General features: G+C 41.7%; 1 protein-coding gene across 1 annotated transcript; it reads right to left on the reverse strand.

Annotated features, from left to right (window-relative positions):
- Window positions 1-10,834: 10,834 nt before the first annotated feature.
- On the reverse strand, window positions 10,835-13,326 carry rh50 (Rh50-like protein). The gene has a single exon (XM_078555224.1). The coding sequence runs from the start codon at window positions 13,112-13,114 to the stop codon at window positions 11,498-11,500; it is 1,617 nt and encodes a 538-aa protein (XP_078411350.1). The 5' UTR covers window positions 13,115-13,326; the 3' UTR covers window positions 10,835-11,497.
- Window positions 13,327-18,039: the final 4,713 nt, after the last annotated feature.

An 18,039-nucleotide genomic window follows, 5' to 3' on the forward strand; every position in this document is an offset into this window, starting at 1 on the left:
CTGCATTTATACAATCAACCACTTCACCGATGCTATTAGGGGGCTGATACACAATTCCCGCTATAGTCTTAAATCCTTTTCTATTTCTTAATTCTACCCATAAAATCTCCACTGCTTGCTTACTTCTTGTTGCATCATCTCTTATCATTGAAATACTTTTATCCATAATCACTAAAACTACTATTCTCCCTCTACCATTTCCCTTCCTTTGTGTAGACCTTATGATCTAGAATACTTAGTTCACAGCTGTGACTGTCTTGCAGCTATGTCTCAGTAGTAATTAGCATGTCGTATCCTACAAGGTGAATCTGCACCTGCAATTCATTCAATCTGTTCCTTATACTCTATTTGTATAAAGAACGCTTGCTTATTTGGGCCACAAACCATAATCTGGCCTTCTGTTCTAAAGTTTTTTCACTCACTTCCATATTTCCCTCTCATGGTTTAGTTACCTAACATCTTTAATTTGTCCTTTACCTGTAGCGTCCAAAGCACAATTTCTGACTGTTGCTCTACTTTCTTCCCTTTCATTTGTTTTCAAATTATTATCTATGCTACCTTTTCCACCTGAGCTCTCCTCACCACTTGCTATTTTAAAGTCTTTATGGCTGCCCTATTTATCTTTTTTGCTAGGACTGTAGTCTCGCTGGTTTAGGCGGAGCCCATTCCAACAGTACAGATCCTTCTTTTCCCAATACTGGTGCCAGTGTACCATGATGTGGAACCCCTTTCTCCCACTCCTTCAGCCATCTCACTAATCTGCTTATCCCTATGCCAATTTGAGCAATGCTCAGGTAATAATCCAGAGTTTATAGCCCTGGATGCCCTGTTCTTAAATTTAGCTCCTAGTTCCTGGTACTCTTCAAACAGGACCCCATGCCTACTCTTCCCAGTGTTATTGGTCCCAATATGTATCACAGTGACTGAATTCTCCCCTTCATCTACAATATACTTTCAAGCAGTTCGAGATGATCCCCTGCTCAGTACCTGGTAGGCAACTTACCATGTGGGACTCTCGATCCTGCTTACAAAGGATGCTATCTCTTTCCCTAAATATTGAATTACCACATTACGGTTCTCCCCCTCCTGCTCTCCCCTTTGGACAGTTTCCTGCTCCAAGGTGCCATGGTTCACATTCTGGCTGTCCTTCTGACACGCTTTATCCTTATCCTCACAGGTAGCAAGTACATTGTACCTGTTGGATAAAATCAATTTCTCAAATTCTGCAGATCCTCATTCTCTATCTTATCTAGGTTCCCTAATTTGTCACACTATCAGTCAGACCAACCCCATTTTGAACTTGCACTTCTCTGCAAGGCATGATTAAAGTCTGGATCACACTGTCCAGATACTGCATTCCCTGCCTTATGTTTTGGGGTGTCTCCAGCTCGCACTCCAGTTCAATGACTCTGAGCCAGATGGATTAGAGACACTGCAAATGTGATCCCTCAGGACAGTCTCACTGACCACAAATGACCCACATACTGCAGTCTAGACATAGAAAACATAGAAAACAGGAACAGGAGTAGGTCATTTGGCCCTCGAGTCTGCTCCGCCATTCAATATGATCATGGCTGATCCTCTATCTTAACGCCACACTCCCGCTCTATCCCCATACCCCTTGGTGCTTTTAGATGCAACCTGCTCAGTGATGAGAAAAACAATGACCAGATAACCTGTTTAATGTGTTGATTATGGAATGAATTTTGGTCAGGAATCTGAGGTGCTGCTCTTCTTTGAATAGTACTATAGAATCTTTAATATTCACCTGAGAAGACACATTGGGCCTCACTTTATTCTTTCAGCTGAAAGACAGCAACTCTGACAGTCAGCATTCCCTCAGTGCACAAATATTAGATAGAGTTGGAAAGCTTACTTATTCAGAGTCTGCACCCTATTTTTCTGTTATGGTATTTCTTCAAAAAATAGAAAACAAGGCAAAGGAGTTTTACTTTTAACAGGTTAAATAATAAAGAAGATGGCCCTCTAAGGGTTCAGCAATAAGAACCTAAGTATTGCTGATAAAAGACATTTTGTCAAAGTAGGTCCTGTATGATCTTTGCAAATGTAACCAACCGGGACATACACATCAGTAAACCTGACAAAGGGATGGGAATAGTCATCCTTAACAAGCATGACTATATCAACAAAATGGACGCCATTCTTAATGACTTGTCCAAATCCGTATCCATTGGTCCTGCCACTCAGCATGACTGGACATTCTTGCTCAAAAGTACACTAAAAAAAACTTGCTGCACTTGTGTAAGAGCGATGAGCTGCTGCCTAATATATATGACAGGGTTTGTCCTCACAGCTCACTGCGTCCACGTATATGTGGGCTGCCCAAGGCACACAAAATTGATGTCCCTTTCTGCCCTATCTTATCTATGACCGGTTCTGCACAGCATGAATTGGCAAAATGGTTGGATGAATTGTTACAACCAGTTTTGAACAAGTTTTCCAGACACAAGGTGAAGGGTTCCTTCACATTTGTGAAGACCATACTAGATTTGCATATCGATAGCAATGCTGTGTCCATGTGCTCATTTGACATTGCTAGCCTATTCACCAATGTTCCACTTAAAGAAACTATAGATATTTGCACTGCAGCATTATATCCTGGTGGTCTCCACCCGCCACCATTGCATGAATCAGTATTCATTGAGCTTATGAACTCTGTAGCTTGCGCAGCTGAGCTCAGCTTTAACACAATGTATGCCCAAATAGATGGTGTTGCCATGGGATCCCCTTTAGGCCCAGCTCCCTCAAACATCTTTGTTGGGTTCCATGAGAAACGTGGCTTCAATGGAATGACACCTAACCTCCTACCTATTTCCGATATGTGGATGATGCATTTGTTATATTTAAATCCATAGCAGCATGCAATAATTTCCTTGCATGGGCAGAATTTCCCGTTTGTTGGACAGGTGGGCCTGACCCAATCGCGAGCAGGCGCGGTACCGATCGCCACCAGCGATCGGGGCTGCACCGCCATTTTACGTGGGCAGGCCAATTAAGGCCCGCCCAGCATGACATCTGCCAGGAAGCACTATGTGCTCCTTGTGCGGGTGGGGGAGAATCCCTAAAATCGAGAATGCGCTCTTTCGTGCATGCGCACAAAAGAGCGCACATCTCCCTGAGGCTAAGTGCAGCCTCAGGGAGATCGCCTCGACTTTTAAAATTATTAAAAATAGAGAAAAGAAAAATCCCTTATATGTCCCCTCATGTGACAATGTCACATGAGTTGGGACATGTTCATAATTTATGGAACAACTTTATTGCAATTTTTAAAACCCTACATGAAACCTCATCCCACCGCTGGATGAGGTTTCATGTTTTTTCTAGTTGCTGCCGGGGCTCCTGGCTGACCCGCCAACCTTAAGGTTGGACGGGCATGTCCTTTAATTGGTTAATTGATCCTGTAAATGGCCTCAAGTGGCCATTGACAGGTCGGCGGGCCCGCAGCTGATTTTGCTGTGCCCTCGCCCTCCTGAAAATTTAAATGGGGCGGGGTGACATCGGGGGTTCTGCCCAACATCATCCCGCATCATTTTACGCGTCAGCAAGCGGGCCACGCCCCCTACTCGCCGACGGTAAAATTCTGCCTCATGTCTTAATGGGCTCCATCTTGTGCTCAAATGCACCTTTGAAATGGGGCCATTAAATTAACTCCCTTTCCTTGACGTGCTAGTTGATAAATCTGCCAGGGGGTTCTCTAAAACCGTAAACCACAAGCCTACCTTCACTGGTCAATATACACGTTGGGATTCTTACAGCTCCATGCACTATAAAATTGGCCTTATCGGCAACTCGTAAATAGGGCCAAGCCATTTGCTCACCATGCAAGCTTGATGCTGAAATAGCGTGCATCAAAAACATCCTGCAGGATAATAGCTCCTTGATCAGGTAATTTTGCATTGTATATCTCTCAGACTCAAGAACAGGCCTAAGGCTGTCACTTTCAGCCTTGAAAGTGCCCAGTCTACCTCAGTGTACCCTGGAAGGGCAAAAAATTGAGCAAGACATGAAGCTAGCTGTTTCACGCTGCTACTAGGCAATAGCAACACAAGTGATATTTGCCACTAACAGGATGCTGCTGTCAAGCCAAAAAGACGTTCTGCCTATCACACAAATGTGATATATGAATTTCAGTGTCAGCGTGATGCTAGGTATGTAGGCCATATGTCCCAAAGACTTGCGGATCATATCAAAAACTTACCCCTTTTGCTGTTCGCAACAGGCAAGGTAGAGACCATACCCAACTATCATGTGCTTGCAAAACTCAAAACAGTGTCCAACATTAGATGTGATTCTGCTATTGCTAAATAATCCTCAGTGTGTTAAACATTATGCTGACAACCAATTTAAGATTATCAGTCGGGTTCGCAATGTGTACATTTGCATGTACTGGAAGCTATATATATTAATACGCAGGGCCCTGTTATTTGCATTCAGTAAGATTGCACCTCTTTCAGCTAAACAAAATAAGTGATAGCTATTCGCTGGCTCTTTCCTCAGGGCAATGCCTTGACCAATCAGAGTCTGGTTTAAATTTCAAAAAATGCTTGACAGTTAACTGTCAGTCACCATTAACTGGTGCATTCTCCATGGCAATGCCTCTACCAATCACAGTCCACTTGCCAACTAATCAACACTCTCTTCTTATATAGTATAAAGTTGTTGCTTCCCCTGACATTGATGTTCCTGCAATCGTCCTGATGAGTGCAAGACAAAAAGTTTTGACAAAATGTCTTTTATCAGCAATACTCAAATTCTGTACTAGCAAGCGACTATGAATAAGAACTTAATTTGAAATTTAAAAAGGAAAGCTCAGAGAAGCTACAACAATGTGCACAACCGACAAATTGGCACAGACGATAATGATGGACAAAAATTCCAACATGGACATAAACCACAATGATGGGCACTAAATGTGATGATAGATGCAAAGACAGTTGGTACAAACTACAACATGGGCACAAACCATAATAATGGCCACCACAATGATAGGCACAAACCACCAAGATCTAGGCACAAAACATGATGCTCATGTTATTTCCAGTCTGTATTTGAGCATCTTCATTAATTGCATCATATAAATGTCAGTTTATGACCACTATCAGGAGCAGACTGAATATTTGAAGTCAGGAGACAGAAAGTCCATTTGGGCAGCTCAGAGGTACTTCACTGGGATGTAAAATGCATTTTGTGTGTATTTTTAAGTGTGTTTTTACAGTATCAGAATGAGTTACAAATTTAAAAATTGAATAGTTTTCAAGATTGTATATTCTTAAACATGTGTGACTAATGTGCTTAAGGTATGGTTTGATGGTATCAAACTATTCATTTTCATTCATAAAAGAAGGAACATGGAACATGTTCTGCACTTACCTCAGGCCCTGATTTCTGCTTAATTTAGGTTGGTTTTCTTTCGTGCGCTAGTGAGATTATAAGATTATAACTAATGAGATTGTAAGGAGATTTTGGCATAAGTAATCATTGGCAAGATTGCCATAAATTTCACTTTAGCTTGCTAATTATGCTGTTTAAGAAAATGCACAGCTAACTACTAGGTGAAACCTGGGGTGGACCTTTGAGTTGAATTGGTTTGTCCATCAAAACAAGTTTAATATTATGCCTTTCATCATTGTGTCCTTATATGGCATTTCAGAAAAAGATTGCTCTTTATAAATATTGTAAGTTAATACTAGACTGAAAGCAATATTGCAGATACATGTGGTCTAACAAATATTACTCTCTAAACTGGGGCAAGTGGGGTGACTGCCTGTTGGTTGGGTTTGGACAGATTCTTCTAATTAACTTCCCCACCCTGTGAAAGGGACATTGGTTTCTAATAAGACTTATTTTAGAGCCTTGGCCTTTTTGCCAGAATACTACAGCAATACACTTGAAATATCTTTTATATCACTAATATATTTATCTATTTCATCCATTTTAATGTTAAAAGTTTTACAAAGATTAATATAAATATAAAATTCTATTTTAATGTGTTCCTATACATTTCTATCTGTCACCATTGTAGCACACAGCATTGATTTTACACTATTTGTTTTTTGGGGCTTTGGCAGTTTCTTGTTCCAGCACTCTCCAATAGACTGCTACCTAAACTGGAGATGGGAAATAGAGCTGTAACTAGAGTACAATGGCTGTACTGAATCACAGTCTTATGAGTGGGGCAGAACCAATTGAATAGAATTTTGGTCCACTTTTCACCTCACTAAGAAAACTGTTTGTCTCTTTTTCCAACAGTTCTCAACCCCTCCTTGAAGGTGCATCGCTGTCCATTGTGGAGAACAAACTCAATGGCTTTCTTTTTTTAGTGTGGCAATCTAGTGATCTGTAGGCTTTTCAGCTATGGCTCACTAGCAAGAAACTAATGGGATTTCTCTATGGTTCTGCACGTTGTGGCTGGATTGTCAAGTATTTCAAGGGCAGGTGAGAAACATCTATATATATTTATACTGCCCATGCAGTCAAAATCTTCCTCCAAAATAAACACTCCACCTTCTTATGTCTCTATAACTCCCCAATATTTATTGTTTGACATGTCTATTGTGATGTAACATACTATGAGCATTGTGGGCTCTATAAGTGCTTCCTCAGATGCAGTCATCTAAGACAGCCTGAAAAATATAGACAGGAAAATGGAGACAGATGGCAGCCAAGTGGGGCAACTGTGTATCTTGCACTGGTCACAAATCCAATGCTACTAAAATTAGTGCAAAACAACCTATCTACAATTATACTTACTATACACTATGATATTATAGTCTATCCAATTAGTGTCCATTAATAATTTTATTGATCCCAGCAATGTAAAATCTTAAATATTTTACAATATAAGTGGACCAGTTTCTGCAAAGAAGAATGGGTACTGATTATGGAAATAACATCTCTCTAAAGATAGAATACCTTGAACTTTGGAGTACACCCTACACTCAAATGACACCATTAGTAATTAACATTTCCATTATAGATATCACTAGTGTTTTCTAGAACTTGGCCCCTTTACAGATGTTGCAATCAACTTACCAAATCTCAAACAAACACTGTAGGAATTTTTCTAGACAAACTGCCTGATTACAGACATTCCACAGTTTCAAAGTTTGTATTTTGAGATCCTCCAAATCCCAATCCATTGGATTCAATTTTATTTTTAAAAAATAGATTTTTAAGAACACTTTCTTTGAAGACCATAGATCTTCTTTCATGTGAGGAAATATCATCTGAAATGCAAAGTCATCATATTTAAAACGATGGAGAGTCTAAGAAGAAATAGTAAGATTTTTTTAATAAACACTGGTATTTGTTGTAAACTCATTCATGTAGGGGTACTGATTCAGATTTGCTTAATAGAATTATCTTATCTGGGCTTCTTCTTTAAAATGTCCATATTACCAAATAATTATTACAGAACTTGCTGTATTATTAGTATTTGCCTAAAACTCCTCTTTTCAATCATTTACAAGTCAATAGATGAATAATTATTCAATGATCTGTGGACGTTTTGGCATTCATCTAAATAGATCAACATCAGCAAGTAATTTAGCAAAGATTCAAAGGGAAAGAAAAATAAGGAAGAATTGTTCTCCTCACCCATTTGTTAAACTATTTTTGCACTTGAATATGCTTGCTTCAAAGACTATCAAATATGTCTTTTGATATAACTCGAAGTGTGAGTAAATGAAAGAGGAATAGGAATACATGTGCTCCACAAATTTAATGTTACAACTGCAACAATAGATCAGCAGAACATGAGTAATCAATTCTAGCTTACACCAGAGGGGCTTGACAAGCGGATTGCAGGAGTATTAGAGAGCTGTTGGAGAGAATGTGGGGATATAAAAACTATGCCTTCTGGCCAAGTATAATAATTCAGGCAATTTCTGGGGATGGACTTAAATATTAACTAAACACATCAGGGATAAAACGTTTGATTCAAACTATGAAGCTACCACACAATCCACTAATGAGTAGACTGGTGGATCATCTCCTGTTCTGATCCAACTGTATTCCATTGTTGAACCATTAACAGCTATTATCTGCTTCTACAACTTGAATCCACATATCATGGTGGATGGACCATCAGAGAGGATTACTGTAATATATTTACTTCTAATATGCACAAAAATATAGCATATACCTTCCACTAAACACTTTTGTGTATAACGCATATTTGCATAAAAACATCATAGAATCGGGTACGCAATGCCAAAAATCATTTCAGTGTCCAGTTTTGTACAAAATTCTGCATTTCATGTGTACCAAAACATAATAGAGTCTGAGTTCCATGTAAAATGGTGCACATTATGGTATATTTTTTCTGAACAACAAAATTTAGTATAGGTTTGGGCCTTGTAAGCAGTGTGAATTTGATTCTGCTCATATATAACACAGACTATCAATTTTGACTTATAGCAAAACTATAAGGGCACTGTAATGCCATGGTGGTCTGATTAAACCAGAAACCCAAGATCATTACCACATTAGTTCCTGCATTTGGGCATCATGTTCCTAAAGTGAATGCTAACAGCTCATATGAGATGGCATCTTAAGCAAGAGTGGAGGGATATTTTGGTTTTGGCTAAAGTTGTCAACAGTGAGTGCAGCAGATATAGGACTCAAAGAATGAGCAACCAAGAGATTTTAGTTCTAGGTAACAAGTCTGATGGAGAATAATGGGGTGAAGAGGCAAAAGAGAATGAAAGTTTGACACAGAAAAGTCAAAACAGAAAGGGAAGATTCCAGCTTTTTTTGGATTGAGATTAGAACAAGGAGGAGCCTGGAAGGGAACATATAAAAAGTTTGGGTAGAAGTCAGCAGAAGAAAATAGAAAACAATAAAGCTCTAGTGATTAAAGGGTCCCTAACTGAAAGGATCCTGGTGCTGTGGAAAAGTTACAAAGTGGATTAATTAAGATGAGAAGATATAGTTATAAGGGGAGGCCTGAAAATCTAAGGCTAGATTGACTGGAGCAGAAAAGGTTAAGTATTCAAAGTCTTGAAAATATTTGAGAGGAGAAATATTAAATAATTACTTGTGAGTCAGCAACAAGTTATGATAAGAAGTATAGAAGTTATAAAAATGTTTTTTGTGTAAAAGGTTATTAGAGTATTGAATGCATTACCTCCAGTGAGTAGTGACGCTAATCAATCCTGACATTCGAAAGGGCATTAAATAAACTTATGAAGAATAGGAAAATTACAGAGTATAAAAGAAAGGAAATGGGATTAAATAGCTCCCATGTGAAGCTGGCACTGCTTCAAATATAGGCACATGGGCATGGATGGAATGGTCTTCTTCAGTGCTGTAATATCTAAGTTTCTCTGACGCACTTACACCGCATGGTGTGAACTATACAGAACAGGAATGTCTCGGTTTCAATTCTTGATTTTGTTAAATTAACTGATCTCAGCAGGGGCAGTAGTGGGAGTGCTACAGTTGGGTTCAGTGTCCCTGAGCTAATAAGGTGAAGAATTAGTCAAAGTTCTTGCTCCTGTTGCTATTGAACGATTCCTGATGGAAAAGTTGTGAGTGTAGATGATCCAAGAGGATATGATTGAGCTCAGTTATGATTCTGTGAATAGCTGATCAACATTCTCTCCAAGCATATAAAGCATGGTTAAGTGGGCAAGGAACTGGAGGGCCACTTTCTGTACCTTGGCATGAGCATTGCCTTCATGAGAAGAAAATGCAAGAAAAATAAATTAAGCTTGCTGGTGTAGAATAACTGAAAATAATGGAACAAGTACAAAAGTGCAGGAATAGATTTAAAAATCCACACCTGAAAAGAAAAAGTTAAGGAAAAGAACAGTGCTCACTACTGAAAAACTTCAAGACTTCAGAAATCCTTAAAATTCATCCTTAAAATTGAAGAACACAGCAAATGAGGTATAGAGATTGGAATGGGTTATTGGGGGATGTGAGAACTGAAGGAAACAGAGCTGACTTGAATTGAAGCTAGTGAAGCAGAACAAAGAAGAATTGCTACACTGAAAGAAAACAGTGTTAAGTGAAGAAATAAAAGAAGGAAAGAATGAAAGGTCAACCATAATCAGTAGGCAAATGAACTGACCTACACTTTAGACTTGTTTTGCTACAATTGTTGGTAACCTTCAGAGAGGAAGTAAAGGTCACAAAAATAAGGGGCTGTAAGTTGAAGCTTCAGGACTTAAAGGTGAACAGAGGGCAATGAAAACGAGATTTAAAAAAACAGTAAAGGAAAGCTTGCTCTTGCTGGCTCAGTTGGCAAATGCAATGTAAACCTGATTTGTAAACTCAAGAAGGCATCAGTTTTGATTCCAGTATGTGCTGTGTTAGCTGATATCAGCTGGGGTGTCATTGGGGTTTTATGCCTGGCCTCAGTTCCCATTGGCTAGGAAGGAAAATTGAGCATGGTTCCAGATGCTTAGCTATTCAGTGTCTCCTTGCAGAAGATGTATTTTATTGGGGTGCGAGGGTGGGGGGTGTTTGGGGGTAGAAGAAATGGTGTGGGCTGAGTGCTCAATGAGCTGAATGGTTTCTCTTCAAGATGATGACAGGATCTGACGTGAATGTGAGCTCCCCTCCCCATTCTGTTAAATACCCTGTCAAAATTCATTACCTCAGCTTCCACATTAAGAATGGTTTAGTTGGGAAAAATTCTGGAGGATCCCATGAAACTGCACCATTTGGGTGAGAAATGGGGGGGAAGGGAGAAAACATTGGCAAAGATATCGATTTGACTTAAAAAAAACCTGAAACAGCATTAATAAAGTAAAAAAAAACAATAGCTGGAAACATTGTACCGCAGGAAATTACTGAACACTCTTGATCATTGTGTTTGAACAACTTTATTTGAATTTCTTAAAAACTATTCATTACCTTAACCAGAGTAAACAAAATTCTTTTAATTTTATCTTGTCTAAAATTCTTCATTAAATTCTAGTGTGCAGTTTAAGAGCAATCAGTTACTGACTTATAAAAAGGAAAAATAGAAACTCACTCTTAAACAAGTACTGGCTGAATGGCTCATCTGTGTAGACTTGACCTGGCTGGCAGACAGAGACTGACATTAATGATTAGCATGTCACTGTATGTTAAAAGGCAGGTACCCCAGACTTGTGAATTTGTATCTCATTCGCCGAATGTTGTAGGTGGAAAAATACAGTAATCATTTTTAAACAAGTATGAGAAATATTTTCTGATTCACATTCCGAGTAATGTGTTATTGCAAAGCTCATAGAATATGCAGGAGTTGTGAATGATTTTTGGAGGAGTGGACACATCCTGATTTTAGAAGTTAGGGCGCTGTGCGATCCTGAAACAGTAATTTTCAACTCAATTCAGGTTAAAGGCTTCTCTTTAATAAGTATATGTTAAAGTATTGGACAATTAGCATAAGGTATGCTAACCACAAGGTGTCTTTCCATAACAGGCACGTCCTGAAAACTGATGTAAGACACGATGTTCGGGCATACAAAAATGAAGTTAGAAATCAAACCGGAAGTTTAAGACGCTGGTTATTGTTCGCGTTGTTTTTATTGGTAAATTCAAATTCTTCTTTCTCTTCTACTTCGGGTACTTCAAAGTAAAGGTCGTCATTGAAACAATACTCGTCTTTCGGCTGTGCTAGAAAGGGTAGTTTTAGGATGAAGCCAGTGACGGTCCCTCCTAAAACAGCGATGCCCAGACAGACCCCAATAGCTGCCGCCTGGTACTGTGCCTGATCCCAGGCGCTCCGGCCCCCTCCAGCTTTCAGCTGCGGGAGCACCCGGACCAATTCGGCCAACTTTACATCCCCTTCCTTGGGAACCCTCTCCGGGAAGGTGTCATACAGGCCATGGCCATATCTCTCATCGGCTGTCAATAGAATAGTGGCAATTCCAGCAATTGCCCCTACAAAGCCGGGAATCCCGTGCAAGTTATTGATGCCGCACACGTCTTGGATTTTGAGTTTTTTAGCCAGGAAGGGAGTCAAGTATTTAAATCCCACCGTGCAGAGCACGGAGGCGATGCAGCCCAAGGCGAACGCCCCGGCTGGAGTGACCATCATGTCTGCTGCGGAGCCCACTGCCACCCCGCCTGCCAGAGCAGCGTTCTGGATGTGGGCGATGTTAATCTTGCCCCGTTTGTCCAGGAGGCTGGAGATGGCGAAGGTCGTGAGGGTACACGAGCTGAGACCAATGTAGGTGTGGATCACAGCCCTGTGCTGGCCGTGTCCACTCGATGCGAAGACAGAGTTAAAACTTGGCCAGAAGACCCACAGCAACAAGGTGCCAAGCATGGCCAGCTTGTCCGAGTTATAGTCTGCCCCTTCGTCCTTGTGCCCATCTTTTAAACCGGGTCTGTACAGCACCGTAGTGACACTTAGGCCAAAATAACAAGCAAACAAGTGAATGGTTATAGACCCTCCGACGTCCTTGATTTTTAGAAGCTCCATAATAATCCACTCGGTTGCAGTGAATATTGGGACTTCCAGCAGAGACAGAATAAGGATCTGCACTGGGCTGGTTTTGCCGAGCACGGCTCCGAATGAGATCATGACAGTGGCGCAGGCTGTTTCCGCGGTGAGCAGATTATAAACCCCGATGTGAATCCTGCCGTGGTGGAAGTGGTAGAACCAGCCCTGCACCAGCAGAGCCCACTGAACGGAAAACACCGCGATCATAAAATTGAAGGCAATCCCTCCGTAACCGTACTTCTTTAGGAAGCCCATGAGGAGTCCAAAGCCCACAAAAATCATCACCTGGACGTCTTGAAAGACTGGGAAGATGGCATATAGTTGATTATGCTTATGATCTGTCTCATTGCTCTGGGCTGCAGCATCAGAATGTTCATCGTAAGTCACAAAAAGAGCGATGAGCACGAGTAAAATCCCTTCTAGGAATATTACAACAAAGGGCAGCCGGCAGCGAATGGCGGACATCTCCCCCCCTAAGGTACCACTGTGAGGACTCCACGGACTGTGCAGCGGTTTAGCTGCTTTGCACTGGATACTTCGTACCAGCTTCGCGTTGTCTTCCACTCCGAGCGCTAACTGGCTGGAAAGGGCACCTGAAACGGCACTTTTATATATTGAAAGGAGCACGTGACTCGAACTTTGCGCCCTCATTGCACCCGCTTATCTTTTATTCGGTAAGGAGTAGAAACAATCAATTATTTGCATTTGTGGTCAGGTCGTCTGGAAATTACTTTCTAAAGAGGGATCGAACACCAAATCTCGAGTTGTGTCTTGTGCTGTACTCTTGCTTTTAAAGACCCAAATTCACACGAAACAAATTGCACGATTATTTCTATTTAGTGACCTACCCGGGGCAGGCTGGACCGGTTTCCCCAGCTGTGGTAGGTAGACCCGTGCCTGGGTACTCGGGTATGTTTGTGAAATTGCTGCGCAGCTTCTCCGTGCTAGTTTGTGTCCTGCCGTTCCTTCTGGTCGGTTTTAGTCCATGGGACTTAAGCACCAGGATAAGTCGAAGTGCATGGTACAATGTGACAACTAAAGTTGACTATGGTAAAGTCCGAAGTGTCCGGAATTTGTCGCTGCTGATTACTTGGAGCGGTGCAGAAGTTTGTGAAATCGCACTGGTTTCCAATCACTTAACGCGCACGAAAACTGACCTCGGGGAATAAGGAAAATAAATGACTGGAGAGATTTCCAGAGGGAATGTGTACAAGTCTGGCTGGATATTCCTTGCAGATATTCTGACCTGATATAGAATGCTGAGGTACCAACATACTAACATGGAGTAGGCCATTCGGCCCCTCGAGCCTGCTCGCCATTTAATAAGATCATGGTTGATCTGATCGTAACCTCAAATCTGCATCCTGCCTACCCACCCCCTGCCACCCCAAAACCTATCACCCCTTTGCTTATCAAGTATCTATCCACCTCTGCCTTAAAAATATCCAGACTCTTCTTCCACCACCTTTTCAGGAAGAGAGTTCCAAAGACACAACTCTGAGAGAAAAAAATTGCTTCATCTCCATTTTAAATGAGCCACCCCTTATTTTTATACAGTGAACACTAGTTCTAGATTCTCCCACAAGAGGAAACATCCTCTCCACATCCACCCTGGCAAGACCCCTCAGGATCTTATATATTTCACTCAAGTCGCCTCTTACTCCTCTAAACTCCAGTGGATTCAAGCCTAACCTGTCCAACCTTTCCTCATAAGACAACCCGCCCATTCCAGGTATTAGTCTGGTAAACCTTCTCTAAACTGCTTCCAATGCATTTACATCCTTCCTTAAATAAGGTGACCAATACTATATACAGTCCTCCAGATGTGGTCTCACTAGTGCCCTGTACAACTGAAGCATAACCTCCCTACTTTTGTATTCAATTTCCCTCGCAATAAATGATAATGTTCTATTAGCTTTCTGAATTATTTGCTGTATCTGCATACTAGCCTTTTGCAGTTCATGCACTAAGACACCCAGATCCCTCTGAATCTCAGAACTCTGCAATCTCTCACCATTTAGATAATATGCTTTTCTTTTATTTCTTCCTGCCAAGATGGACAATTTCACATTTTCCCACATTATACTCCATTTGCCAGATCTTTGCCCATTCACTTAACCTATTTATATATTTTTGCAGCCTCTTTATATCCTCTTCACAACTTACTTTCCTACCTATCTTTGTGCCATCAGCAAATTTGGCAACCATTCTATCCACCCCTTCATCCAAATCATTTATATAAATTGTAAACAGTTGAAGTCCCAGCTCTGATCCTTGTGGCACACCACTCGTTACACCTTGCCAACTTGAAAAATGCCTATTTATGTCTACTCTCTGCTTCCCGTTAGCCAGCCAATCTTCTATCCTTGCCAATATGTTACCCCATACCGTGAGCTTTTATTTTCCGCAATAGCCTTTGATTTGGCACTTTATCAAATGCCTTCTGGAAACTAAGTACAGTACATCCATCAGTTCCCCTTTATCCAGAGCACAGGATACTTCCTCAAAGAACTTTTGGTTGGTCAAATATGATTTCCCTTTCACAAAAGCATGTTGTCTCTGCCTTGAATTTATCCAAGTGCCCTGTTATAGTGGTACTTGTGTTCCTGACATTAGCAGGACCTGACTTAATTGCTCACAGCTCTAGTGGTGCTGCGTTGGTGAGAAACTTGGAGCAGAAGATCCTGATCAAGTCTCCTGATCCTCAGAGCGTCAGTGTGCAGAAATGAAAGGACTTGCATTGATGTAGCAGCTTTCATGAATTCAGGATTATTTTCAGGAAGCGCTTCAGGACCAATGAAGTATTTTTGAAATGTGGCCACAGTATGGGAGGAGGGTCTTGTGGTGCAGTGGAAAGCATCCTTGCCTCCAGGACTTGATGACTAAGGAAGGCACTTTCATAATATAGCCAAACAGGTTAATCCTTATATAAAAGAATAATACTGCAGATGCTGGAAATCTGAAATAAAAACAGGAAACACTGGAAAAACTCAGCAGGTCTGGCAGCATCTGTAGAGAGGGAAACAGAGTTAACATTTTGAGTCTGTTCGAGTCTCAAAACATTAACTCTCTTTGTCTCTCCACAGATGCTGTCAGACCTGTTGAGTTTTTTCCCAGCATTTTCTGTTTTTATTTCAGGTTAATCCTTATCATTCATTTATGGCATAAGAGTGGGAGAGTCTGCTGGCCAACCAGCACCAGTGAAAGGTAACAGCAAACTACTGTAGTACCTTGCTAAGCATAAGCATGGACCTCTCAGGACATGATAGCTGAAGAGAGTGTCATAGGGTGGAATCATCCCAGAATTGCACAAAGTGCGGTAGCAGGCATGTAAAACAATATTTTACCCATTGGCTGCAATGGCAGATTTTCACATCATATTGTCCCCTTCCCGCCTGATTATTTATGCAGTCATGGGAAACACGCCATTTTGCTGGCAGGCTTCCTCTGATTTGGCCCGCCACACCGTCACCTTGCCATTTCCTCATGCCAGATGCCATATTTGAACTGCAGTTGCATGCACACCTTTCAACACTTGCAGACTGCTGCACAGAAGACATGGCCCCAAAAGGCAAGAAGACAGCAGCCCACCATTTTTCTGATGCATCCCTAGAATGCCTTTTGGATGCCGAGGAGGGCCGCCACGATATCCTCTACCCCTGTTCTAGCCGCAGGAGGCCATCAGTGTCACCACTCCGGTTTGGGAGGCGGTGGCAATGGTGGTCAAATGCCAATGATACACAGAAGAGGTTTGCCATCCAATGCAGAAAGAGGATGAATGATCTCATCTGTGCTGCCAGGGTAAGGCAACCATCTCATCACTCTAAACTCACACATTCACTGGCATCCTGCTCACTGCCAGCTCAAGGGACATCACCACCCATTCTCACACACACCCTCACATTTCCATCTGGCCTCACCTCCTCTGGAGATTTCTTCCTTAGCCCTTACCATCTTGAGGCCAGTTGCACGGATCAACATGTGCCCCCACAAATACCCTGGGTACTACCGACCCTTCCCCAGTACTGCCCTAGCCCTGCAGCCTCTTCCCTTGCCTGAGGCCACTTCTCTCCCTTCTCCAAGCAAGCCCTAGTCCTGCAGCCATTGAAAAGCCACCCCCCACCTTACAACTGGTCTGGTAGGTAGAGACCTGCCCGTGAGCCCTCATAAAAGTGATGTGATGCTGCCTGCGAAGCCTGGCACTGATGACCGCGAGAGCTGCCCGAAGCAAGGTAGGCAAACAAACCTCAAAGTCCCAAATAAAGTGCAGCTTGTAAGGTACACTTCGTTTATGTTCAGTTGTGAAACACGCCGGCACGATTGTGCTCAGATGATCCAATGCGGGCGGATGATTCTGGCAAAGAGGCACGATGATGAGATGCAAATGCATTAAAATTATGTTCCCGCTGTTGAATTGCGGGAAAAGCGGCCCACCATTGACAGGTGCACTGGACTATTGCAAACCTGTTTCACAATGGCGTGAAACCGACTTTTGGCCTTCCCGCCATATTGTCCATCATGCCACCTAGCATGCTCGCCACCAATAGTAGTGGACGATTCCGTCCATCGTGTCAGGAAACTTGGGAGCCAATTAGTGGGAATGTTTCTTATTAGGCTCTGTAGAACGGCAAGATTTGCAACAACGACAAGTTTCAGGAATCTTGCTGTCCCAGCAGTTTTGCCAACTTCATTCATCAGTACAAAGTAGATCAGTCCTGAGTACAAAGTCAACCTGCTGAGTATCTTAAGTAAAGAGAGCTTACTACTGGTACTAAGCAAACACGTGCTTTTAATCTACCTCTACTAAGTATTGCCTTTTATGATCACTGGCCTAAACACTGGTCTGACATATGTTCCTAACATTGACTACTGTGATTTTAGTATTACTTGATTTTTAGTCCAGGGGTCACTCAGTACAAGGTGCTGTTATTAGTAAACCCATAACCACCTTTCCCGAACTTTGCATTCTCTGAGATAGTCATGTGTACCATTTCACAGCCGCAGGGTTCCACACATTCTGTACCCTTTGTTCTTGGTGTAAAGGTGTTGACTGTTTATTGGGGTATGGCAGCAAAGACTTATTCATAGCTATGATCATCTCCAGAATTCCCCATCGCAGCCCTTTCCTCCTTCACATTCACTTCATACTGCTTAGCGATTCATTTCAACGGGTCAGTTTCTTTAGGTATACAGGGTACTGACAACATCAAGCTGTCTCACTCCTTCACTCTTCTAGATCCCACAATCATTTCTATCCCATTAGGCTCTATGTTTGACATTAAGACATGGATGAGACAGAAATTCCTCCAACTGAAGACCAGGAAGTTTGCAGCTTCAGTCCCAATCCAAAACTCTCCTCCATGCCATTAACTTTATCCCACTCCCTAGGTGCTCTCTCAGTTGAGCCAGACTACTGAAAGCTTCACCATTCTTTTGACTTAGATATCAGTTTCAAAGCCCACAAGCTAATTTTCCAATTGCACACTTCTGTTGCAAAACCATATCAGTACATATCAGGCAATTGTGCTTGGCATCACCAGAGCTTTACAGCTATTAACTTTAATGGATTGATATTG

This window comes from Cetorhinus maximus, chromosome 13 (assembly GCF_964194155.1).
Source record: "Cetorhinus maximus chromosome 13, sCetMax3.hap1.1, whole genome shotgun sequence".
Taxonomy (NCBI): domain Eukaryota; kingdom Metazoa; phylum Chordata; class Chondrichthyes; order Lamniformes; family Cetorhinidae; genus Cetorhinus; species Cetorhinus maximus.

Coding starts and splice junctions, on each gene's coding strand:
- rh50 (XM_078555224.1), bottom strand. CDS start 13,114: ATGAGGGCGCAAAGTTCGAGTCACGTGCTCCTTTCAATATATAAAAGT.